General features: G+C 52.3%; 2 protein-coding genes across 3 annotated transcripts in view; one reads left to right on the forward strand and one right to left on the reverse strand.

Moving 5' to 3' along the window:
- The window catches only part of LOC132398709 (potassium voltage-gated channel subfamily H member 2-like), a 197,862-nt gene that overhangs the window by 55,014 nt on the left and 116,722 nt on the right, over positions 1-26,126 (forward strand). The gene's annotated exons all lie outside the window — the stretch shown is intronic.
- Positions 1-26,126, reverse strand: part of LOC132405393 (dynein regulatory complex protein 11-like) — a 62,749-nt gene that overhangs the window by 34,192 nt on the left and 2,431 nt on the right. The window contains exons 2-6 of the mRNA XM_059990189.1: positions 21,095-21,213; positions 20,677-20,995; positions 6,715-6,822; positions 6,042-6,230; positions 5,349-5,420 (exon numbers count right to left, since the gene is read on the reverse strand). Of these exons, the coding sequence (XP_059846172.1) occupies positions 5,349-5,420; positions 6,042-6,230; positions 6,715-6,822; positions 20,677-20,995; positions 21,095-21,105 (699 nt within the window). The 5' untranslated portion in view covers positions 21,106-21,213. The remainder of the gene's footprint in view (positions 1-5,348; positions 5,421-6,041; positions 6,231-6,714; positions 6,823-20,676; positions 20,996-21,094; positions 21,214-26,126) is intronic.

Raw genomic sequence — 26,126 nt, forward strand, 5'->3', positions numbered from 1 at the left:
TGCCCTGAAGAGACATTTCAGGGAGCTGGGCAGAAAGCTGAAAATCACGACCTCCAGGGTAGGAATCTCTGGATACGGTGAGGCTACGAATACGATGAATTGACAGATGAATGAGTGGCTGAGGAACTGGTGCAGGGAGCAGGGGTTCAGATTTCTGGATCATTGTGACCACTTCTGGGGAAGGTACCTGAAGGGGACCAATATCCTTGTGGACGAGTTTGCTAGAGCTTTTCAGGGGAGGTTTAAAGTAATTTGGCTGAGGGAATGGGAACCAGAGTTCTGAGGATGGTGCTGAGGATGAGCTGGTTGGTTTACAAACAGAGGCAGTGTGCAGTGAGACTGCAGGCAAGGAGAGGCTTATGGTAAGGCAAAATTGCAGTCAATAGGATGAGTTGCAATTTAAAAGTCAGAAAAGGTTGATGGATTCAGGACTGGAGGTGTTATATTTGAATGCATACAGTATACGGAATAAGCTAGATGAATTTGTAGCACAGTTACAGATGGGCATGTATGATGTTATGGGCATCACTGAGTTGTGGCAGGAAGAAGTTTATAGCTGGGAGCTTAATATCCAAGAATATACATTGTATCAAAAGGACAGGCAGGTAAGCAGAGGGGGTGATGTGGCTCTGTTGGTAAAAAGTGAAATCAAATCATTAGAGGTGACATAGGGCTGGAAGGTGTTGAATTGTGGTTAGAGCTAAGGAACTGTCAGGGTAAAAAGACAATGATGGGAGTTATTTACAAACACCAAAACAGTAAGGATGTGGTCTACAAATTACAACAGAAGATACAAAATACATGCCTAAAGGCAATTTTACGATAGTCATGGGGGATTTCAATATGCAGGAGATTGCGAAAGTTAGATTGATGCTGGATCTCAACAGGGGATATTTCTAGAACGTCTACAAGATGACACTTTGGAGCAGCTCATGGTTTAGCTCACGAGGGGATCAGCTATTTTGGATTGGGTGTTGTGCAATGAACCAAAATTGATTAGAGAGCTTAAGGCAAAGGAACCCTCAGGGTAAAGTGATTTTAATATGATAGAGTTCAACCTGTAATTTGAGAAGCTAAAGTCAGATGTATCATTACAGGGGGAGTAAAGGGAATTAAAAAGGCATGAGAGAAGACTTGGCCAGAATTGATTGGAAAAGAACACTGGCAGGGATGATAGCAGAGCAGCAATGGCTAGAAATTCTGGAAGCAATTGGGAAAGTACAGGATATATCCATCCCAAAGAGGAAGAATTATTCCAGAGGAAGCATGACAGAATAATGGCTGACAAGAGCAGTCAAGGCCAACATAAAAGCCAAAGGGGAGGGGGGTGGTATATAATGGAGCTAAAATTGAGGCAGTTTAGAGAATGGGAAGCTGGATTGCCAACAGAAGGCAACTAAAAACGTTACACAGAAGGACAAGATTGGATACAGAGGTTAGCGAGCCAATAATATTAAAGAGGATACCAAAAGTTCCTTTAGATACAGAAAGAGTAAAAAGAGAGGTGAGAATAGATATCAGACCACTGGTAAATAGATGCTGGAGAGGTAGTAATGAGGGGGACAAGGAAATGGCGGGCAAACTGAATAAGTATTTTGCATCAGTATTCACTGTGGAAGGCACTAGCAGTATGCCAGAAATTCAAGAGTGTCGGGGCAGAAGTGAGTGCAGTTGCTATCACTAAGGAGAAGGTGCTTGGGAAGTGGAAAGATCTGAAGGTAGATGAGTCACCTGGCCAGATAGACTACATTTCAAGGTTCTGAAGAAATTGTGGAGGCTTTAGTAATGATCTTTCAAGAATCGTTAGATTATGGAATGGTTCCTGAGGACTGGAAAATTGCAAATGTCACTCCAGTATTTAGGAAGGGAGGGAGGCGGAAGAAAGGAAATTTTTGGCTATTTAGCCTGACTTCTAAGGTTGAGAATCTCTTTGGCCTGAGGGAGGAAATCAGAACACCTGGAGGACAGCTATACAGTTCACAGAGAGAACGTACAAACTCCTTGTGGATGATGCTGGAATTGAACTCCGAACTCTGGAATGCCCAAAACTGTAATCGCATCACACTGTAGGATGCAGAGGTGGGCTTTGAAGTGCCAGATGTGGTTAAATCCAGAAATATGTGGAGTGATTCACTTTGGAAGGTCGAACTTGAAGGCAGGGCACAGGGTTAATGGCAGGATTATTTGCAGCATGGAGGAACAGAGGGATCTTGGGATCTACGTCCATAGATTTCTCCAACTTGCAGCACAACGTGATAGAGTTTAAGGTGTATGGTGTGTTGGCCTCCATTAGTCAAAGGACTGAGTTCTAGAGCAAGGAGATATGTTGCTGCCCTGTCAGACTCTGATTAGCCCACACTTGGAATGTTGTGATGAGTTCTGGTCATCTCATTATAGAAAGTATGTGGAAAGGGTGCAGAGGAGATTCCCAGGATGCTGCCTGGATTAGATGCACGTCTAATGAGGATAGGCTGAGTGAGTTAGTGCTTTTCTCTTTTGGAGAGAAGGAGGATGAGAGGTGACTTGATAGAGATGTACAAGATGGTAAGAGGCATAGCTAGAGTGGACAGCCAGATACCTTTTCCCAGGGCAGAATGACTAATATGAGTAGGAATAATTTTGAAGTATTTGGAGGAAAGTATAGGGAGGGGTGTCAGAGGTAGTTATTTTTATACAGAGAGTTGTAGGGGCATGGAATGGGCTGCCAGGAGTGGTAGTAGAGGCAGATACATGAGGGAAATTTGAGAGTCCTTTTGATAGGCTCGTAGTTAAAGTAAAATGGAGGGCAATGTGGGGAAGGTTAAACTGATTTTAGAGTTAGTTGAATGTTCGGCTCAATATTGTGGGCCAAAGGGCCTGTATTGTGCTCTACTGTCTATGTTCTACCCCCCCCCCGATCTCCCTCCCAGCAGAGGAGTGCCTCTCCCACCACAACCCCTCTCTCCAGTGACCCACCAACCCCCAACTATTCTATGCCTTTGGTCGAGGCTCTGGTGAAGTTAGGAACCAGGTTACAGCTCGGGGGCTGAGAGCTGATTTCTAGTTTGTATAATGGAGCCATGTTGCTACCATTTCCATCTCCCCGCCGGTTACCATGGAGACAGGACTAATAGGGAAGGGAATGTGTTTTAAGCGGGATGCAATCTGTGTGTGGGGAAGCTGCGGCTGCCGTAATGGAGGTGACATTAGGAGGCTGGAGCGGGCCGCCGAGCTGTCATTAGGCGAGCGCCGCTCACAGCAAATGACTCCTGTAATGAGGTTGTAATATTCATCGGCCGCTCTCCTCCTCTGATGGCTGGCGGGCCATCAAAAAAACCTCAGCACTTTGTTGCCTCATTGCCTCCCAAATGTATTTTAAATATCATTCAGAACACTCAATTATTTAAAACGCTGAACTAAACACTTACTAATGGGACAAGTACCGAACACAAAAATAAATTCATTCCTCAAATGGGAGTAAGTGATCGCCGCCTCCCACTCCCCCCTTCCCACCCTCCCTCTCCCACACCCCAACCACCACCTTGGTGTGGCTCTGCCTGATTCTGCAGCCCAGTGTGCTGGTCCTGCCCCTCTAATTGGTTCCCTTCCATCTCTAGTGGTCCTGCCCCCCCCCCTCACTGGTCCCTCCCTTCCCAGCCCCTAGAGGATCAACAGCATAGACAGTAGGGGAACTGCCCCACACACCAAACACACCTTACACACTCCCTCACCCACAGTAAATACCCCTCCCCAACCAACCACAAACACACCCACCTTGAAACACTCCTCCCTTACAACCAAAACACCCCTCCCACCATGAAACACTCCTCCCTCACCCACCATAAACACCCTTCCCCAATCACAAACACACCCACCCATGAAACACTCCTCCCTCACCCACCATAAACACCCCTCCCCTACCAACCCCAAACACTCCCACCCATGAAACACTCCTCCCTCACCCACCATAAACACCCCTCCCCTACCAACCCCAAACACTCCCACCCATGAAACACTCCTCCCTCACCCACCATAAACTCCCCTCCCCTACCAACCCCAAACACTCCCACCCATGAAACACTCCTCCCTCACCCACCATAAACTCCCCTCCCCTACCAACCCCAAACACTCCCACCCATGAAACACTCCTCCCTCACCCACCATAAACTCCCCTCCCCTACCAACCCCAAACACTGCCACCCATGAAACACTCCTCCCTCACCCACCATAAACTCCCCTCCCCAATCACAAACACACCCACCCATGAAACACTCCTCCCTCACCCACCATAAACACCCCTCCCCTACCAACCCCAAACACTCCCACCCATGAAACACTCCTCCCTCACCCACCATAAACTCCCCTCCCCTACCAACCCCAAACACTCCCACCCATGAAACACTCCTCCCTCACCCACCATAAACACCCCTCCCCTACCAACCCCAAACACTCCCACCCATGAAACACTCCTCCCTCACCCACCATAAACTCCCCTCCCCTACCAACCCCAAACACTCCCACCCATGAAACACTCCTCCCTCACCCACCATAAACACCCTTCCCCAATCACAAACACACCCACCCATGAAACACTCCTCCCTCACCCACCATAAACTCCCCTCCCCAATCACAAACACACCCACCCATGAAACACTCCTCCCTCACCCACCATAAACACCCTTCCCCAATCACAAACACACCCACCCATGAAACACTCCTCCCTCACCCACCATAAACTCCCCTCCCCTACCAACCCCAAACACTCCCACCCATGAAACACTCCTCCCTCACCCACCATAAACTCCCCTCCCCTACCAACCCCAAACACTCCCACCCATGAAACACTCCTCCCTCACCCACCATAAACTCCCCTCCCCTACAAACCCCAAACACTCCCACCCATGAAACACTCCTCCCTCACCCACCATAAACACCCCTGCCCTACCAACCCCAAACACTCCCACCCATGAAACACTCCTCCCTCACCCACCATAAACTCCCCTCCCCTACCAACCCCAAACACTCCCACCCATGAAACACTCCTCCCTCACCCACCATAAACTCCCCTCCCCTACCAACCCCAAACACTCCCACCCATGAAACACTCCTCCCTCACCCACCATAAACTCCCCTCCCCTACCAACCCCAAACACTGCCACCCATGAAACTCTCCTCCCAAACAAAACTCTCATAACAACTCCAAACATTTCTTTCCCTCACCCATGAAACATTCCAGCTTCTCACCCACCACAAACATTCCCCCACAACATGCCATCCCAAATACAGCAAACAATCCTTTCCCTCCACACGCACGCGCGCGCGCACACACACACACACACACACACACACACACACGTGGGTACACTCACCATTCCGATGAGCTCAAGTTCTTGGGCTCGCTCGCGGACGGTTTGCTTTCTCTGATAGTAACCCCTCCACACCTGTGGGGAGCAGGAAGAGAGGGGCTGTGAGAGGGCTGGGTGAGTGGGAGGTTTGCGAAGGGTGACCAGTGGATTGGTGGACTGATCCTGGATGGATGGTTCAGGAGGAGAATGGTGTGTTGGTCTTCATCGTGAGGGGTTACCGCTGCAGGACAGAAAGATTCTGTTCCAGCTACTTAGGGTATTGCTGAGACTGGGAGCTGGAGCACTGTGTTGCGTCTGCCCCACTCTGGGATTTTGTACCTCTGGAAGCCATCCCAACAAGGCTCAGTGGGATTATTCCCAGGATGAGAGGGTCACTCTCCTTTGCCACTCCCTCTCCCTCCCATTTCCTCTTCCTTTTCCTTTACCCTCTTCCCTCCTTCTCCCCACCCAGCTCCCCCTTTCTGCTCTTCCTTCTCTCCCTCTCTACATACCCCTCCTCATCCCTCTCCTTCCCCCCTCCACCTCACACCCCTCACTCCTATCCCATATTCCTCCCCGAGGTTCAGCCTCATCGTACCCATCAAAATCCACCCTTTCCCTCTCTCTCCCCATCATCCCTGACCCCTTCCTTTCTCAAAAACCCTCACCCCTTTTGCCCTCCCACCACCACACAGAGGTTGACCCTTGCCCCTTTACCTTCTGGATGAGTGTGGCAGCCTCTTGACTCTCCATGGAGATGGGGGCCATCATCTTCCTGCGTTTGCCCCTCTGTTGTTCGTCCCAGATCTTCTTCATGAACTCTGCACGCAGGCGGCCCTGCCTCCCGCGTTCTGCCACCTGGATGATGCGGACAGCCTCATCTGTGGTCAGCACTGCTTCTTCCAGCTGAAACAGTGCACAGGCAGACCCTACTCACCATGTAGCCAATCTCAGTCAACCCGCTGCTTCATGCTTGACAGTGGTCTGTGTCACTCACTGACTGCGGATCTCTGATAGTGCATTCACCCTGTGATCGAGGCTGCAGTATGGCATCAAAATCCTCTGTACAGGACTTTACTGTCCATTACATGACCACATTCTCCATTACAGAACCAGTCCATTACAGGACATCAATAGCCATCACAGGGCCACATCATTCATTAGTCTGGCCCATTCTGGACACCACTGTCATCACAGGACCACACTATCCATATTTGGACCAGTCCATTACAGGACTACATTGTCCATTACAGAACCTTGTCCATGACAGCACCAGGGTGTCAGTGACAGGGTTCCAATCTTCAGGAATATTCAGAACAGCACTCAGTGCTCCAGGAGTGGGCTTTGAGATTAGAGGAACTACGGCTCCCGGAAAAGAGCTGCTCACCACTGCTGGGCTCTCCTCCTCCAGAAGCTGCCCCAGAAATATCTTCCGTTCCTCACGGAGCTTCTCTGCCTCTCTGGAAATGTATCTGGGGATTGGAATCTCAGCATTACTCTGCAACAGAAAATAAATGAATCAGAACTCACTGGAGAGGGAGTAGGGGTGAAAATGGGAAGGAAAGAGAGTGAGATTGGGAAAGGGGGTTGGAGGGAAGAGGAGAGAGAGAAGGAGGGAGGGAGTGATGGAGAGGGAATAGGAAGAGACTTTTCCGGGTCAATTATCGACTGTGCTATAATGCTTAGTGTACTGTGGACTATATCCTATGTGGGGAGGAGATAGGGGAGAATGCAGGAAACTTTCCCCTCTTACAGGTAAATTCGGGGGGAAGGGGAAGAAATATAGAAGGGAGCTGAGGAGGACCTTTCTTACCCTGAGAACACACAGCAGAGAGGGTGGGGGAGCAGTCAGAGAGAGTGGGGGAACAGAGTCAGAGCGAGTGAGGTAACAGAGTCAGAGAGAATGGGGGAACACATGGCAGAGAAAGTGGGGGAGCAGAGTCAGAGAGAGTGGGAAAACAGAGAGAGTGGGGGAGCACACATCAGAGACAATGTGGCTGCAGAGTCAGAAAGCTGGGGGGAGCAGTCAGAGAGAGTGTGGGGAGAGTCAGAGAGTGGGGAAACAGTTCAGAGAGAGTGAGGGAATAGAGTCAGAGAGAGCGGGGGAATAGTCAGAGAAAGTGGGGGAGCAGAGTCAGTGGGGGAACAGTCAGAGAGAGTGAGGAACCATAGTCAGAGGGAGTGAGGGAACAGTCAGAGAGAGTGGGGGGAGAGTCAGAGAGAGTGGAAGCAGCATCTGAGGGTGGGGGAACAGTCAGAGAAGTGGGGGAGCAGAGTCTGAGAGAGTGGCAGAACAGATTCAGAGAATGAGAACAGAGTCAGAGAGGGTCAGGGAACAGACAGCAGAGAGAGTGGGGGGTGAGTCAGAGAGAGGGGGGAACATTCAGAGAGAGTAGGGGAGCAGTCAGATAGTGGGGGAACAGTCAGAGAGAGTGGGGAGCAGAGTCAGAAAGAGATTGTGGGAACAGAGTCAGAGAGAGTGGGAAAACAGTCAGAGAGAGTGGAAGCAACATCTGAGACTGGGGGAACAGTCAGAGAGAGTGGGGGATCAAAGTCAGAGTGGGAGCAGAGTCAGAGAGTGTGGGGGAAGAGTCAGAGAGAGTGGGGGAGCAGAGACAGAGAGTGTGGGGGAACAGTGAGAGCGGGGGAAAAGTGTCATAGAGAGTGGGGGAAACAGTCAGAGAGTGGGAGAAGAGTTCGAGAGAGTGGAAGCAGCGTCTGAGGGTGGGGGCACAGAGTCAGAGAGAGTGGCGGAACAGATTCAGAGTGGGAACAGAGTCAGAGAGGGTCGGGGAACAGACAGCAGAGAGAGTGGGGAGAGAGAGAGAGTGGGAAAACAGAGAGAGGTAGGGGAGCTGAGTCATAGAGAGTGGGGGGTGAGTCAGAGAGAGTAGGGGAGCAGTCAGAGAGTGGGGGAACAGTCAGAGAGAGTGGGGAGCAGAGTCAGAGAGAGTGGGGAGCAGAGTCAGAGAGAGTGGGGGAGCAGAGTCAGTGGGGGAACAGTCAGAGAAGTGGGGGAGCAGAGTCTGAGAGAGTGGCAGAACAGATTCAGAGTGAGAACAGAGTCAGAGAGGGTCAGGGAACAGACAGCAGAGAGAGTGGGGGGTGAGTCAGAGAGAGGGGGGAACATTCAGAGAGAGTAGGGGAGCAGAGTCAGAGTGGGGGAACAGAGAGAGAGTGGGTAAACATAGTCAGAGAAAGTGGGGGAATAGTCAGAGAGAGTGGAAGCAACATCTGAGACTGGGGGAACAGTCAGAGAGAGTGGGGGATCAAAGTCAGAGTGGGAGCAGAGTCAGAGAGTGTGGGGGAAGAGTCAGAGAGAGTGGGGGAGCAGAGACAGAGAGTGTGGGGGGTGAGTCAGAGAGAGTAGGGGAGCAGTCAGAGAGTGGGGGAACAGTCAGAGAGAGTGGGGAGCAGAGTCAGAGAGAGTGGGGGAGCAGAGTCAGTGGGGGAACAGTCAGAGAGAGTGGGGGGAGAGTCAGAGAGAGTGGAAGCAGCATCTGAGGGTGGGGGAACAGTCAGAGAAGTGGGGGAGCAGAGTCTGAGAGAGTGGCAGAACAGATTCAGAGTGAGAACAGAGTCAGAGAGGGTCAGGGAACAGACAGCAGAGAGAGTGGGGGGTGAGTCAGAGAGAGGGGGGAACATTCAGAGAGAGTAGGGGAGCAGAGTCAGAGTGGGGGAACAGAGAGAGAGTGGGTAAACATAGTCAGAGAAAGTGGGGGAATAGTCAGAGAGAGTGGAAGCAACATCTGAGACTGGGGGAACAGTCAGAGAGAGTGGGGGATCAAAGTCAGAGTGGGAGCAGAGTCAGAGAGTGTGGGGGAAGAGTCAGAGAGAGTGGGGGAGCAGAGACAGAGAGTGTGGGGGAACAGTGAGAGCGGGGGAAAAGTGTCATAGAGAGTGGGGGAAACAGTCAGAGAGAGTGGAAGCAGCATCTGAGGGTGGGGGAACGGTCAGAGAAGTGGGGGAGCAGAGTCTGAGAGAGTGGCAGAACAGATTCAGAGGATGTGAACAGAGTCAGAGAGGGTCAGGGAACAGACAGCAGAGAGAGTGGGAAAACAGAGAGAGAGTGGGGGAGCAGAGTCAGAGAGTGTGGGAAAACAGAGAGAGAGTGGGGGAGCAGAGACAGAGAGTGTGGGGGAACAGTGAGAGCGGGGGAAAAGTGTCATAGAGAGTGGGGGAAACAGTCAGAGAGAGTGGGGGGAGAGTCAGAGAGAGTGGGGGAGCAGAGACAGAGAGAGTGGGAGAAACAGAGTCAGAGAGAGTTGGGGAGCAGAGTCGGAGAGTGTGGGGAAACAGTGAGAGTGGGGGAAAAGCGTCATGGAGAGTGGGGGAAACAGTCAGAGAGAGTGGGAGAAGAGTTTGAGAGAGTGGAAGCAGCATCTGAGGGTGGGGGAACAGAGTCAGAGAGAGTGGCGGAACAGATTCAGAGAGTGGGAACAGAGTCAGAAAGGGTCGGGGAACAGACAGCAGAGAGAGTGGGGAGAGAGAGAGAGTGGGAAAACAGAGTCAGAGAGGTGGGGGAGCTGAGTCATAGAGAGTGGGGGGTGAGTCAGAGAGAGTGGGGGAACATTCAGAGAGAGTAGGGAAGCAGTCAGAGAGTGGGGGAACAGTCAGAGAGTGGGGAGCAGAGTCAGAGAGAGTGGGGGAGCAGAGTCAGTGGGGGAACAGTCAGAGAGAGAGAGGAACCATAGTCAGAGGGAGTGAGGGAACAGTCAGAGAGAGTGGGGGGAGAGTCGGAGAGAGTGAAAGCAGCATCTGAGGGTGGGGGAACAGTCAGAGAAGTGGGGGAGCAGAGTCTGAGAGAGTGGCAGAACAGATTCAGAGAATGAGAACAGAGTCAGAGAGGGTCAGGGAACAGACAGCAGAGAGAGTGGGGGAACATTCAGAGAGAGTAGGGGAGCAGTCAGAGAGTGGGGGAACAGTCAGAGAGAGTGGGGAGCAGAGTCAGAGAGAGATTGTGGGAACAGAGTCAGAGAGAGTGGGAAAACAGAGAGAGTGGAAGCAACATCTGAGACTGGGGGAACAGTCAGAGAGAGTGGGGGATCAAAGTCAGAGTGGGAGCAGAGTCTGAGAGAGTCGGGGAGCAGAGTCAGAGAGTGTGGGGGAACAGTCAGTGAGAGTGGGGGAAAAGTGTCATAGAGAGTGGGGGAAACAGTCAGAGAGAGTGGGAGAAGAGTTTGAGAGAGTGGAAGCAGCATCTGAGGGTGGGGGAACAGAGTCAGAGAGAGTGGGGGAGAGTCAGAGAGTGGGGGAACAGTCAGAGACAGTGGAGGTGCAGAGTCAGAGAAAGTGGGGAGCAGAGTCAGAAAGAGAGTGAGAACAGAGTCAGAGAGAGTGGGGGAGCACATGGCAGGGAGTGGGGGAACAGAGAGAAAGTAGATAAACATAGGCAGAGAGTGGGGGAATAGAGTCAGAGAAAGTGTAAGCAACGTCTGAGACTGGGGGAACAGAGAGTCAGGGAGCAGAGTCAGAGAGTGTGGAGGAACAGTCAGAGAGAGTGGGAGAACAGAGTCAGAGAGAGTGAGGGAGCATAGTCCGAGGGATTGGAAGCAACGTCTGAGATTGTGGGAGCAGAGTCAAGAGAGAGTGGGGGGAGAGTCAGAGAGAGTAGGGGAGTAGACAGAGAGAGCAGGGGAACAGTAAGAGAGAGTAGGGGAGCAGTCAGAGAGAGCGGGGGAACAGAGTCAGAGAGAGTAGGGGAACAGAGAGATTTGGGGAATAGTCAGAGAGAGTGGAAGGCAGGGTCTGAGGGTGGGTGAACAGAGTCAGAGAGAGTGGGTGTGCAGAGTCAGAGATAGAGGGGGTGTGGATTCAGAGAGAGTGGGGGGAGAGTCAGAGAGAGTGAGGGAAAAGTCAAAGAGAGTGGTGGAACAGTCAGAGTGAGTGGGGGAAAAGAGTCAGAGAGAGTGGGGGAAACACAGTCAGAGAGAGCGGGGGAACAGAGTCAGAGAGAGTGGGGGAAACAGTCAGAGAGAGTGGGGGAACTCTCAGAGAGTGGGAACAGAGTCAGAGAGAGTGAGGGAAAAGTCAGAGAGTGGGGAACAGTCAGAGACAGTGGAGGTGCAGAGTCAGAGTGAGGGCACAGTCAGAGAGAGTGGGGTAACAGTCAGAGAGAGTGGGGTAACAGTCAGAGAGAGTGGGGTAACAGTCAGAGAGAGTGGGAACGGAGTCAGAGAGAGTGGGGGAGAGTCAGAGAGAGTGGCGGAACAGTCAGAGTGAGTGGGGGTGGGTCAGAGAGAGTGGGGGGAGAGTAAGAGAGTGAGGGAATGTAGTCAGAGAGAGCAGGGGTGCTGAGTCAGAGAGAATGGGGGAGCAGAGTCAGTGGGGGAACAGTCAGAGACAGTGAGGGAGCACAGTCAGACAGAGTGAGGGAACAGTCAGAGAGAGTGTGGGAACAGAGAGGGAGTGGGGGAAACATAGACAGAGAGATTTGGGGAATAGTCAGAGAGAGTGGAAGCAGGGTCTGAGGGTGGGGGAACAGAGTCAGAGAGAGCGGGGGAAACAGTCAGAGAGAGTGGGGGTGTAGAGTCAGAGATACTGAGGGAACATAGTCAGAGAGAGTGGGGGGGAGAGTCAGAGAGAGTGGGGGTGTAGAGTCAGAGAGACTGAGGGAACAGTCAGAGTGGGGGTAGAGTCAGAGAGAGCAGGGGAACAGAGTCAGAGAGAGTGGGGGAGCAGAGTCAGTAGGGGAACAGTCAGAGAGTGGAAGCAGCATCTGAGGGTGGGGGAACAGAGTCAGAGAGAGTGGGTGTGCAGAGTCAGAAAGAGAGGGGGTGTGGATTCAGAGAGAGTGGGGGAGAGTCAGAGAGAGTGAGGGAACAGTCAGAGTAAGTGGGAGAAAAGAGTCATAGAGAGTGGGGGAAACATAGAGAGAGTGGGAGAACTGTCAGAGAGAGTGGGAACAGAGTCAGAGAGAGTGGTGGAGAGTCAGAGAGAGTGAGGGAAAAGTCAGAGAGAGTGGGGAACAGTCAGAGACAGTGGAGGTGCAGAGTCAGAGTGAAGGAACAGTCAGAGAAAGTGGGGGTGAGTCAGAGAGAGTGAGGGAAAAGTCAGAGAGTGGGGAACAGTCAGAGACAGTGGAGGTGCAGCGTCAGAGTGAAGGAACAGTCAGAGAGAGTGGGGTAACAGTCAGAGAGAGTGGGGGAGCAGATTCAGAGAGAGTTGGGGAACACAGCAGAGAGAGTGGGGGAGAGTCAGTGGGGCAACAGTCAGAGAGAGTGGGAGCAGAGTCAGAGAGAGTCGGGGAGCACACATCAGAGACAGTGGGGGAACAGAGTGATAAAGGTGGGGGAGCAGTCAGAGAGAGTGGGGGACAGTCAGAGAGAGCGGGAAAACAGAGAGAGAGAGAGTGGGGGAGCAGAGTCAGAGAGTGTGGGGGAGTAGACAGAGAGAGCGGGAGAACAGTAAGAGTAGGGGAGCAGTCAGAGAGAGTGGGGGAAACAGAGAGAGAGTGGGGGAAACAGTCAAACAGAGTGGGGGAAGAGTTTGAGAGAGTGGAAGCAGCATCTGAGGGTGGGGGAGCAGAGTCAGAGAGAGTGGGGGAGCATCAGAGAGAGTGGGGGAGCGTCAGAGAGAGTGGGGGAACAGTCAGTGGTTGTGTGTCTGAGAGAGTGGGGTGAGAGTAAGAGTGTGTAGGCGAGCAGAGTCAGAGAGAGTGGGGGGTGAGTCAAAGAGAGTAGGGGAGCAGTCAGAGAGTGGGGGAACAGTCAGAGATAGTGGGGAGCAGTCAGAGAGAGTGGGGGAGCACATGGCAGGGAGTGGGGGAACAGAGAGAGTGGGTAAACATAGTCAGAGAGAGTGGGGTGATAGAGTCAGAGAGAGTGGAAGCAATGTCTGAGACAGGGAACAGTCTGACAGAATCGGGGAGCAGAGTCATAGAGAGTGGGGGAACAGAGTCAGAGAGAGTGGGGGAAACATAGTCAGACAGAGTGGGAGAAGAGTTCGAGAGAGTGGAAGCAGCATCTGAGGGTGGGGGTGCAAAGTCAGAGAGAGTGGGGGAGCGTCAGAGAGTGTAGGGGAGCAGAGTCAGAGAGAGGTGGGGGAGCTGTCATAGAGGGGGGGTGAGTCAGAGAGAGTGGGGGTATGTCAGAGAGAGTGAGGGAGCGTCAGAGAGAGTGGGGGAGCGTCAGAGAGAGTGGGGGTGTGTCAGAGAGAGTGGGGGTGTGTCAGAGAGAGTGGGGGAGCGTCAGAGAGAGTGGGGGAGCGTCAGAGAGAGTGTGGGTGTTTCAGAGAGAGTGGGGGGAGAGTAAGAGTGTGTAGGGGAGCAGAGTCAGAGAGAGTGAGGGGAGAGTCAGAGAGTAAGGGAATAGAGTCAGAGAGAGCGGGGGAGCAGAGTCAGTGGGGGAACAGTCAGAGAGAGTGAGGAACCATAGTCAGAGGGAGTGAGGGAACAGTCAGAGAGAGTGGGGGGAGAGTCAGAGAGAGTGGAAGCAGCATCTGAGGGTGGGGGAACAGTCAGAGAAGTGGGGGAGCAGAGTCTGAGAGAGTGGCAGAACAGATTCAGAGAATGAGAACAGAGTCAGAGAGGGTCAGGGAACAGACAGCAGAGAGAGTGGGGGGTGAGTCAGAGAGAGGGGGGAACATTCAGAGAGAGTAGGGGAGCAGTCAGATAGTGGGGGAACAGTCAGAGAGAGTGGGGAGCAGAGTCAGAAAGAGATTGTGGGAACAGAGTCAGAGAGAGTGGGAAAACAGTCAGAGAGAGTGGAAGCAACATCTGAGACTGGGGGAACAGTCAGAGAGAGTGGGGGATCAAAGTCAGAGTGGGAGCAGAGTCAGAGAGTGTGGGGGAAGAGTCAGAGAGAGTGGGGGAGCAGAGACAGAGTGTGGGGGAACAGTGAGAGCGGGGGAAAAGTGTCATAGAGAGTGGGGGAAACAGTCAGAGAGTGGGAGAAGAGTTCGAGAGAGTGGAAGCAGCGTCTGAGGGTGGGGGCACAGAGTCAGAGAGAGTGGCGGAACAGATTCAGAGTGGGAACAGAGTCAGAGAGGGTCGGGGAACAGACAGCAGAGAGAGTGGGGAGAGAGAGAGAGTGGGAAAACAGAGAGAGGTAGGGGAGCTGAGTCATAGAGAGTGGGGGGTGAGTCAGAGAGAGTAGGGGAGCAGTCAGAGAGTGGGGGAACAGTCAGAGAGAGTGGGGAGCAGAGTCAGAGAGAGTGGGGAGCAGAGTCAGAGAGAGTGGGGGAGCAGAGTCAGTGGGGGAACAGTCAGAGAAGTGGGGGAGCAGAGTCTGAGAGAGTGGCAGAACAGATTCAGAGTGAGAACAGAGTCAGAGAGGGTCAGGGAACAGACATCAGAGAGAGTGGGGGGTGAGTCAGAGAGAGGGGGGAACATTCAGAGAGAGTAGGGGAGCAGAGTCAGAGTGGGGGAACAGAGAGAGAGTGGGTAAACATAGTCAGAGAAAGTGGGGGAATAGTCAGAGAGAGTGGAAGCAACATCTGAGACTGGGGGAACAGTCAGAGAGAGTGGGGGATCAAAGTCAGAGTGGGAGCAGAGTCAGAGAGTGTGGGGGAAGAGTCAGAGAGAGTGGGGGAGCAGAGACAGAGAGTGTGGGGGAACAGTGAGAGCGGGGGAAAAGTGTCATAGAGAGTGGGGGAAACAGTCAGAGAGAGTGGAAGCAGCATCTGAGGGTGGGGGAACGGTCAGAGAAGTGGGGGAGCAGAGTCTGAGAGAGTGGCAGAACAGATTCAGAGGATGTGAACAGAGTCAGAGAGGGTCAGGGAACAGACAGCAGAGAGAGTGGGAAAACAGAGAGAGAGTGGGGGAGCAGAGTCAGAGAGTGTGGGAAAACAGAGAGAGAGTGGGGGAGCAGAGACAGAGAGTGTGGGGGAACAGTGAGAGCGGGGGAAAAGTGTCATAGAGAGTGGGGGAAACAGTCAGAGAGAGTGGGGGGAGAGTCAGAGAGAGTGGGGGAGCAGAGACAGAGAGAGTGGGAGAAACAGAGTCAGAGAGAGTTGGGGAGCAGAGTCGGAGAGTGTGGGGAAACAGTGAGAGTGGGGGAAAAGCGTCATGGAGAGTGGGGGAAACAGTCAGAGAGAGTGGGAGAAGAGTTTGAGAGAGTGGAAGCAGCATCTGAGGGTGGGGGAACAGAGTCAGAGAGAGTGGCGGAACAGATTCAGAGAGTGGGAACAGAGTCAGAAAGGGTCGGGGAACAGACAGCAGAGAGAGTGGGGAGAGAGAGAGAGTGGGAAAACAGAGTCAGAGAGGTGGGGGAGCTGAGTCATAGAGAGTGGGGGGTGAGTCAGAGAGAGTGGGGGAACATTCAGAGAGAGTAGGGAAGCAGTCAGAGAGTGGGGGAACAGTCAGAGAGTGGGGAGCAGAGTCAGAGAGAGTGGGGGAGCAGAGTCAGTGGGGGAACAGTCAGAGAGAGAGAGGAACCATAGTCAGAGGGAGTGAGGGAACAGTCAGAGAGAGTGGGGGGAGAGTCGGAGAGAGTGAAAGCAGCATCTGAGGGTGGGGGAACAGTCAGAGAAGTGGGGGAGCAGAGTCTGAGAGAGTGGCAGAACAGATTCAGAGAATGAGAACAGAGTCAGAGAGGGTCAGGGAACAGACAGCAGAGAGAGTGGGGGAACATTCAGAGAGAGTAGGGGAGCAGTCAGAGAGTGGGGGAACAGTCAGAGAGAGTGGGGAGCAGAGTCAGAAAGAGATTGTGGGAACAGAGTCAGAGAGAGTGGGAAAACAGAGAGAGTGGAAGCAACATCTGAGACTGGGGGAACAGTCAGAGAGAGTGGGGGATCAAAGTCAGAGTGGGAGCAGAGTCTGAGAGAGTCGGGGAGCAGAGTCAGAGAGTGTGGGGGAACAGTCAGTGAGAGTGGGGGAAAAGTGTCATAGAGAGTGGGGGAAACAGTCAGAGAGAGTGGGAGAAGAGTTTGAGAGAGTGGAAGCAGCATCTGAGGGTGGGGGAACAGAGTCAGAGAGAGTGGGGGAGAGTCAGAGAGTGGGGGAACAGTCAGAGACAGTGGAGGTGCAGAGTCAGAGAAAGTGGGGAGCAGAGTCAGAAAGAGAGTGAGAACAGAGTCAGAGAGAGTGGGGGAGCACATGGCAGGGAGTGGGGGAACAGAGAGAAAGTAGATAAACATAGGCAGAGAGTGGGGGAATAGAGTCAGAGAAAGTGTAAGCAACGTCTGAGACTGGGGGAACAGAGAGTCAGGGAGCAGAGTCAGAGAGTGTGGAGGAACAGTCAGAGAGAGTGGGAGAACAGAGTCAGAGAGAGTGAGGGAGCATAGTCCGAGGGATTGGAAGCAACGTCTGAGATTGTGGGAGCAGAGTCAAGAGAGAGTGGGGGTAGAGTCAGAGAGAGCAGGGGAACAGAGTCAGAGAGAGTGGGGGAGCAGAGTCAGTAGGGGAACAGTCAGAGAGTGGAAGCAGCATCTGAGGGTGGGGGAACAGAGTCAGAGAGAGTGGGTGTGCAGAGTCAGAAAGAGAGGGGGTGTGGATTCAGAGAGAGTGGGGGAGAGTCAGAGAGAGTGAGGGAACAGTCAGAGTAAGTGGGAGAAAAGAGTCATAGAGAGTGGGGGAAACATAGAGAGAGTGGGAGAACTGTCAGAGAGAGTGGGAACAGAGTCAGAGAGAGTGGTGGAGAGTCAGAGAGAGTGAGGGAAAAGTCAGAGAGAGTGGGGAACAGTCAGAGACAGTGGAGGTGCAGAGTCAGAGTGAAGGAACAGTCAGAGAAAGTGGGGGTGAGTCAGAGAGAGTGAGGGAAAAGTCAGAGAGTGGGGAACAGTCAGAGACAGTGGAGGTGCAGCGTCAGAGTGAAGGAACAGTCAGAGAGAGTGGGGTAACAGTCAGAGAGAGTGGGGGAGCAGATTCAGAGAGAGTTGGGGAACACAGCAGAGAGAGTGGGGGAGAGTCAGTGGGGCAACAGTCAGAGAGAGTGGGAGCAGAGTCAGAGAGAGTCGGGGAGCACACATCAGAGACAGTGGGGGAACAGAGTGATAAAGGTGGGGGAGCAGTCAGAGAGAGTGGGGGACAGTCAGAGAGAGCGGGAAAACAGAGAGAGAGAGAGTGGGGGAGCAGAGTCAGAGAGTGTGGGGGAGTAGACAGAGAGAGCGGGAGAACAGTAAGAGTAGGGGAGCAGTCAGAGAGAGTGGGGGAAACAGAGAGAGAGTGGGGGAAACAGTCAAACAGAGTGGGGGAAGAGTTTGAGAGAGTGGAAGCAGCATCTGAGGGTGGGGGAGCAGAGTCAGAGAGAGTGGGGGAGCATCAGAGAGAGTGGGGGAGCGTCAGAGAGAGTGGGGGAACAGTCAGAGTGAGTGGTTGTGTGTCTGAGAGAGTGGGGTGAGAGTAAGAGTGTGTAGGCGAGCAGAGTCAGAGAGAGTGGGGGGTGAGTCAAAGAGAGTAGGGGAGCAGTCAGAGAGTGGGGGAACAGTCAGAGATAGTGGGGAGCAGTCAGAGAGAGTGGGGGAGCACATGGCAGGGAGTGGGGGAACAGAGAGAGTGGGTAAACATAGTCAGAGAGAGTGGGGTGATAGAGTCAGAGAGAGTGGAAGCAATGTCTGAGACAGGGAACAGTCTGACAGAATCGGGGAGCAGAGTCATAGAGAGTGGGGGAACAGAGTCAGAGAGAGTGGGGGAAACATAGTCAGACAGAGTGGGAGAAGAGTTCGAGAGAGTGGAAGCAGCTGAGGGTGGGGGTGCAAAGTCAGAGAGAGTGGGGGAGCGTCAGAGAGAGTGGGGGTGTTTCAGAGAGAGTGGGGGGAGAGTAAGAGAGTGTAGGGGAGCAGAGTCAGAGAGAGGTGGGGGAGCTGTCATAGAGGGGGGGTGAGTCAGAGAGAGTGGGGGTATGTCAGAGAGAGTGGGGGAGCGTCAGAGAGAGTGGGGGAGCGTCAGAGAGAGTGGGGGTGTGTCAGAGAGAGTGGGGGAGCGTCAGAGAGAGTGGGGGAGCGTCAGAGAGAGTGTGGGTGTTTCAGAGAGAGTGGGGGGAGAGTAAGAGTGTGTAGGGGAGCAGAGTCAGAGAGAGTGAGGGGAGAGTCAGAGAGTAAGGGAATAGAGTCAGAGAGAGCGGGGGAGCAGAGTCAGTGGGGGAACAGTCAGAGAGAGTGAGGGATCATAGTCAGAGAGAGTGAGGGAACAGTCAGAGAGAGTGGGGGAAACATAGAGAGATTTGGGGAATAGTCAGAGAGAGTGGGGGAGCAGAGTCAGAGAGAGTGGGAAAACAGAGTCAGAGAGGTGGGGGGGGTGAGTCAGAGAGAGTGGGGGAACATTCAGAGAGAGTAGGGGAGCAGTCAGAGAGTGGGGGAACAGTCAGAGAGAGTGGGGAGCAGAGTCAGAGAGAGTGGGGGAGCAGAGTCAGTGAGGGAACAGTCAGAGGGAGTGGGGGGAGAGTCAGAGAGAGTGGAAGCAGCGTCTGAGGGTGGGGGAACAGTCAGAGAAGTGGGGGAGCAGAGTCTGAGAGAGTGGCAGAACAGATTCAGAGAATGAGAACAGAGTCAGAGGGTCAGGGAACAGACAGCAGAGAGAGTGGGGTGTGAGTCAGAGAGAGGAGGGGAACATTCAGAGAGAGTAGGGGAGCAGTCAGAGAGTGGGGGTGCAGAGTCAGAGAGAGTGGGGGTGCAGAGTCAGAGAGTGGGGGTACATGTGGGAGAGAGAGTAGGGAAACAGTCAGAGAGAGTGGGGGAAAGTGTCAGAGAGAGTGGGGGTACACACGGCAGAGAGAGTGAGGGAAAAGTCAGAGAGAGTGGGGGTGCAGAGTCAGTGGGGGAACAGTCAGAGACAGTGAGGGATCATAGTCAGAGAGAGTGAGAGAACAGTCAGAGAGAGTGGAAGCATCATCTGAGGGTGGGGGAACAGAGTCAGAGAGAGTGGGGGGATCAGTCAGAGAGAGTGAGGGAACAGTCAGAGAGAGTGGCTGTGAGACCAGAGTGAGTGTAATGTGACTATGTGAGCAGTGTGTGTGTGATGTGATTGTGAGATCAGGTTGAGTGTGATGTGACTGTGAGACCAGAGTGAGTGTGGTGTGACCCTGAGACCAGAGTGTGTGTGATGTGACTGTGAGACCAGAGAGTGTTGTGTGACCCTGAGACCAGAGTGAGTGTAATGTGACTGTGAGACGTGTGTGTGTGTGTGTGTGTGTGTGTGTGTGTGTGTGTATGACGTGACCCTGAGACCAGAGTGAGTGTGATGTGACTGTGAGTCCAGAGTGTGTGTGATGTGGCTATGTGAGCAGTGTGTGTGTGATGTGACCCTGAGACCAGTGTGAGTATAATGGGACTGTGAGACCAGTGTGTGTGTGTGTGTGTGTGTGATGTGGCTGTGAGACCAGAGTGAGTGTGATGTGGCTATGTGAGCAGTGTGTGTGTGATGTGATTGTGAGACCAGTGTGACTGTGATACATCTGTGTGCCCTGCATGAGTGTGAGACTGTTTGGTGGTTCCAGCTCTCATACGTGGAGCTCTGCTGTCCTCCAGTGGTTTTATATATTCAGCACTTCAGCTCCCACATTAACCCCTCTCCTGAACATGTCCTGGTGTCTGTCTGCACTGAGAATGATACCTACCATGCTCCATGGGCCCAAGTACCAGGTACCTTCCACTCTCTGTCCCTATCTCAATCCTCCCATCCCTTGCCCTACCTCCCTCCTTGTCTTTTTTCCACTCTGTCTGCCTCTCTCCCCTCCCACTCCCCCCTCGACATGAATCCGTAGAAGAGGGTCCTTCTGATGGGGCCACAAATCATTCTGAGTTGATAGGTTAATGACTATCTTTGCCCAAAATTTCAGATGTGAATTTGAGTCTGAACTCCAACTGTAGGTTTACATTCAGGGAATTAATTTGCAGATGTTGTTGATAAGAGGGCTGGACACTGAGGGAATCTCACAGATTGTGTGTGGCTGCTGGTACTCTCCTGACCCATTGTAACTACAGACCCAGAGATGAGATTGTCCATTAACACTGGGGTAGGGTTGGTGACACATCGAGTGTGTCCTCACACCCAAACACTTTTTGTGCTCCCCCAACACTCTCCTACACATAGTCAGATCACACACACAGACATTGTGCTCATTCATGCAGAATTCTGCACAAACACACCCAACTCAGTGCTCCTTACACACACAGGTCCTTTTGCACACACATCAATGCACTTGGACAACTGGTGTCTGGAGAAACCATATCTGTGCAGACACACACGTGTGAATGGTGTGAGAATGCACACTGTCGCACTCATGCACAGACACATCCTCACAGTGATGCCTCCACACACACAAACACAACTTCATAGTGACGTACCCCCTCACACAGTGACACTCGCTTTCACACTCACACAGACACACACCCATGCACCCAGTCACACACTGTCACTCTCACACAATCACACCCTCACACACACAGTGACAGCGCCATTCCCGGGAATACTCACGGGGGTCAGCTTCAGGTCTTGGAGGGTGTCATCCATGTAATGAAACTCAGTGAGGCCTGCCTGCACCATCTGGTGACGCAGTTCCAGCAGCCGTCCCGCCAGCGCCTGCAGCAGTTTGTCCACCAGCTGCCATTTCTGTGGCTGCACCAGTTGGTCCTGCAGCAGCTGAAGCTTCTGGAAGATCCGCACGTACTTGATGAACAGGTTGTGGTGGTGTCGGAACTCCTCGAGCTGGCCATCTTCTCCAGCACTTTCGGACTCCAGCTGCAGGATCTCCTCGACACCTTGCTGTGCACGATGCCATAGCTGTTGGTAGGTGCTGAGGGACAGAGGATAGAGTCAGCCCCACACCTGTATCCCGGGGGTCAGTCTCCCCACACATCTGTACCCTCGGGGCCAGCCATCCCGCACAACTCACCTGTGGGACATGACTGTGAACTTATAAGGTCCCTCAGCTGCTGGTCAGTTACTGGTCCCTGCTGGTCAGTTAGTGCTCTCTGTTGGTTGGTTGCCGCTGTTCCAAATCTCTCTGTCGATCTGAGAGGGGAATTGAAATTTCTGTGTGAAAGGCTGTATGTGATCAGTGGGAGTGCCCCTGCTAAACTCAACCCAAACCCCTCTGCTGTCCTCATCCACCCACCAGATACTCCCTCCCTGGGTCTTTCTTTCGCACCCATAGCTTCCCCAAAATCAACTCTGCCTCACTAACCATACCAGATCCATCTCCCTGTCATTCACAATCCCCCTCCCCTGTCCGCACTCTCCTCTCTTCATCCCTCCTTACCAAACCTCCCCGCCTGTATATACACCCCACGCCCCGGCTCTGGGTTCTGTTTACGGGTAGCCCTGGAGACAGACAATGGGAACTCCATGTTCACCACAAGCTCTGTGTAGTGTGCAGCACTCTGCAGATGCTGGAATCTGAACTGCCTGAGGAACTCAGCAGGTTGGGCAGCATCTGTGGGGGGAGATTCACAGCCAGTATCTTGAGTCGAGACTCTAGATCTAAACTGAAGGATAGAGAGGAGATTCTCAGTGTAAAGAGGTGGTAGGCAGATAGGGGAGTGGAGGGAAAGAGAGGAGGGATGAAGGAGTGGAGGGGGTGGAAGGAAGAGAGAGGAGGGGGAGGTAGGAGGGAGAGTGAGGAGAGAAGAGGGAGGGAGAGAAGGGAGGAGTGGAGGAGGGAAGAGGGTGTGGGAGGAAGGAAGAGGGACTGGAAGAAGGGTGGGTTGAGAAGGGAAAGGGAGGAGGGTGGAGTGGCGGAAGGAGGAGGTTTGGGAAGGGAGAGGTGGGAGAAAGATGGAAGGAGTAGGGAGGAAGGAGGGAGAAGAGGGAAGAGCTGGAGAGGAAGGAGTGGAGGAGGGAGAAATGGAGAAGGAAAGGAGAGGAAGGAGGAGTTGGGGAGGAGCGGAGGTGATGGAGCAGAAGATGGTGTCCCACCAAGACAGCTTCACAGCTTCACTTCTGCTGCTGGTCAGTGAATGCAGAGACTCTTGTGCCAGTGGGCAAAGGTATCCTGGGCATCTGGTGTAGGTCCACATCTGCGCTGTGGGGAAGATTCAGATGTGATGTAGTGAGAGTTCAAGGCCAGTGTGTTCCTCTCAGGGTGAAGCACAATGACTTAGACGCTGAGGGATGGATAAAGAGAAAAGGTAGTGAGATACTCCTCAAGGATGCATGCTTAGCCCACTGCTCTACTCTCTCTACACTCATGACTATGTGGCTAGGCACAGTTCAAATGCCATCTATAAATATGCCAGTTATACCAATGTTGTTGGCAGAATCTCAGATGGCTACAAGAAGTTCAGGAGCAAAATAAATCGCTGGTTGAGTGGTTTTGCAACAACAACCTAGCACTCAATTTCAGCAAGACCAAGGGATTAATGTGGTCTTCAGGAAGGGAGGTCAGCGGAGCACACACCAGTCGTCATTGAGGAGTCGGTGGTGGAAAGAGTGAGCAGCTTAAATTCCTGGATGTCAACATCTCAGATGATGAATGCTGAAGCAAACATGTAAAAATCACATCGGTGGCTGTACTTCATTAGGAGTCTGAGGAGATCTGGCATGTCAACAAAGACTTGCAAATTTCTACAGTGGACAGCATTCTGACTGGTTGTACCAGTGCCTGGTATGGAGGCTCCAATGACAGGATCACAAGATGCTGCAGAGGGTTGTAGGCCCAGCCAGCTCCACCACGGGAAAGGTCGGGTACGGGCAGAGTTGAGGTAACAGGGCTCAGACTCAAGAGCATGTCAAAGCAGCAGGGCCGGGGTCCGAGACCAAGGAATGACCCAAGGTTTAGATGATTTAGGCACCGGGCCAGATTGAAAAGGTCAGGGCATCAGGGCTGGAGGCGATGGACGGACTCTGTGAGGTTTACTCTTCTCTGCACAGAACTGTGATTTCCAAGTTTCTGAATCGGCTGTGGACTCACTCCCGTGAACTTCAGTTCTGATTGTTATTTGTTGTTTATTGTTTGTACGAAAGAACCGCCCCCCTCCCCGCCACACACACATTGGGTATTTGAAGGTCTTCATTTGTTTTAATGGGTTGTATTGGGTTTTTTTATACCTGCCTGTAAGAAGACAAATCTCATGATTGTATAAAGTATATATACTTTGACAATAAATATACTTTGAACTTTGAAACCTCCCCCACCATTGAGAGCATCTGCAAGAAGGTCATGTCAACATTATGGACCTTTGTCACCTGGGACGTGCTCTCTTCAGGTTACGACCATTGGTGGGGGGGGGGGGGGAGGAGGTAAAAAAGCCTGAAGACCCACACTCAGCATTTTAGGAACAGTTCCCTCCTTTTGCAAGTCAGATTTCTGAATGTCTGTGAACACTACCTCACTATTCCCTTTTTTGCATGGTTTATTTTTATAATTTATAGCAGTTTTAATATCTTTGTACTGTTCTAATGCTGCAGAATGACAAATTTCACATCATATGTTAATGATAGTAAACCTGATTCTGATTTGTTCATTGACTGTGAGGGAGATGATCAGACTTGTGGGGGGGGGGGGGGGGGGTGTTCTGGTGAACCGCTGGACCGCTGGAGAACTGGAGCCATGTGCCCAGGTCTGGGGACCCAGAGCTGCTCCATCTGGTCCGCGGGACAAGGTGACCCTGAGGAGTGCGGACCTGTGACCCTGAGGGTGACATGGGGATCAGCATCTGCAAGCTCTAATCCGCGGATTGTCTCTGAGTGATCACTGGCATTCCAGGAAGGATCATGGCTTAGGTGCTCGGTGACAAGCTGTAATCAACATCTGCCAGCTGTTCCAGGCACAGTCCGATCCCACAGCTGCTCGGCACAGAAAGCCCAAAGCCCAAAGCCCAAATCTAGAGGCTTCCTGGGGCTCTCTGAGGGAAACGGATGACTCACTTCACAAATTTCATGACACGTGCCGGAGATTATAAACCTGATTCTGATTCACTTCTGATCCAACAACCCAACAGCAGCACTATCCAATCTGCCATCCTCACAGATACAGAGTTGGCATTGTCACCGGAGCCACACAGTGATGGGTCTTGGGTAAAGGTCAAGACCTCCCTCAGTACCATTCTCATGAGGTGTGAAGCTCCCTCAGCATCACCCCTCCCACAGTAGAAAGAGGGTCCCAGCAAACACGTGGGGAGGGAGTGAGGATCCAGGATTTGATAGAATTACACAGCATGGAAACATTCCATGCTGGCCACAGAGCTCCCACCTACACCTGCTCTACACCCTCCCCTGCCATGGCGATTCAAATGCTGGGCCTGCTTTTTCCTAAATGCGTTCCAGACTCAACCTCCCTAGGGGAGGAGTGGGGGTGTGGAGAGATGCTCCTCCCCAGGTCCCCTCCAAGCCTCTTCTCTCTCACCATGAACCCATGCTCTCTGGCTATGTTGCAGAGTCATGGAGTTCTCTAGCCCAACCCATCCATGCCTACCACGCTGCCTGGTCCCTTTTGTCCCTACGGCCCAATTTCATCTAAACCTTGTACCTGTCCAGATGTTTTTAAAATATTATTATATTGTACCTGCCTCTACCACTTCCTCTGACAGCTGATTCCACTTCCCCAAGACCCTCTGTGTGAAAAACTTGCCCCTTAGATCTATTCTAAATCTTTCCCCTCTCATCTTAATCCTGTGCCTTCAAGTTTTATACCCCCATTTGCCTTATCTACTCCCCACCCCTACGGTTTTCTAAACCTCTAGAATGTCACCCCTCAGCCTCCCTCTCTCCAGGGAAAATAGTCCCAGCCCATCCAGTTTCCCCTTATAACTGAAGCGCTCCAGTTGTGCCAACATTGTTGTGAAACGTTTCTGCATTCTTTCCAGAAAATGACATCCTTCCTATTGCTGGGTGACCAGAGCTGCACACAATTCTCCAAGTGTGATCTCATTGTTAACTTGTACAGCTGTAACATAACATCCCAGCTCTTCTTCTGATTGTCCTGACCAAGTGTACCATACATTATCTTCGCTAGCCTATGTCATCACTTTTAGGGACCATATACCTGTACCCCTTGGTCTCTCTGTTCTACAACAATCTCCACAGCCCTGTCATTCACTATGAAGGCCCTGACCCAGTTTTACAAAATGCTTCACTTCAAACCAAATTCCATCACCCATTCCTTTGCCTGCATTCCCAGTTGGTCAAGGTCTTGTAGACATGGACAACCTTCTACAATGTCCACTGCATCATCTGGACCCAAATTACATTTCATCCGAATCATTAATATAAATGACAAACAACAGGGGACCCAGCACTGACACCTGTGTCACACTGCTGGTTATTGGCCTCCAGTCTAAACAACAACCCTACAATAACTCCCTGACCCCTATCAATGAGCCAATTTTGTACCCAGCTAACTAGCCAACCCTGGATTCCATGTGATCTCACCTTCCAGACCAGCTGACCATGTGGGACCTTGTACACCTGCTACCCTGCCCTTGTCAAACCTTTCAGTCACTTCTTCATAGAACTGAACATCTCAAGTACAGGAAACGTCACGTGGAACCCTGAAGCCTCATCATTCAGAGGCAGAAGTTCAGTGTTCAGTGTCTCAGTAGGGTCCAGGTCAATCCTATACCTCACCTGGTCTCTACCCAATTCCTAGCCTTGCCCTCTATCCAGCCAATCCTAGCTTTGGCATCTCTCCAGCCAATCCCCAGCCTCGCCCAATCCTGAGCCTGGTTCTCTCCCCATCCAATCCCAAATTTCACCCTCTTTCCAGTCAATTACAAGCCAAGGTGCAGCAATGACCCAGCAACCCTATACCCAACAACTCATGAACAGGAATTGTCTCTGGATACAGAGGTCATTCTGCCCCATGTTCTGTACTAGGTACCAGGTGAGGGGTCATAATTCACCAGGATCTAGTCAAATAAAGTTCCTGAGCAGCTGACAGGCTGCAAACTCTACCTTTCTTTCTGAGGGGAGAATATTCTTAATCTCTC

Source organism: Hypanus sabinus, chromosome 1, assembly GCF_030144855.1.
Source record: "Hypanus sabinus isolate sHypSab1 chromosome 1, sHypSab1.hap1, whole genome shotgun sequence".
In the NCBI taxonomy this organism is placed as follows: Eukaryota; Metazoa; Chordata; class Chondrichthyes; order Myliobatiformes; family Dasyatidae; genus Hypanus; species Hypanus sabinus.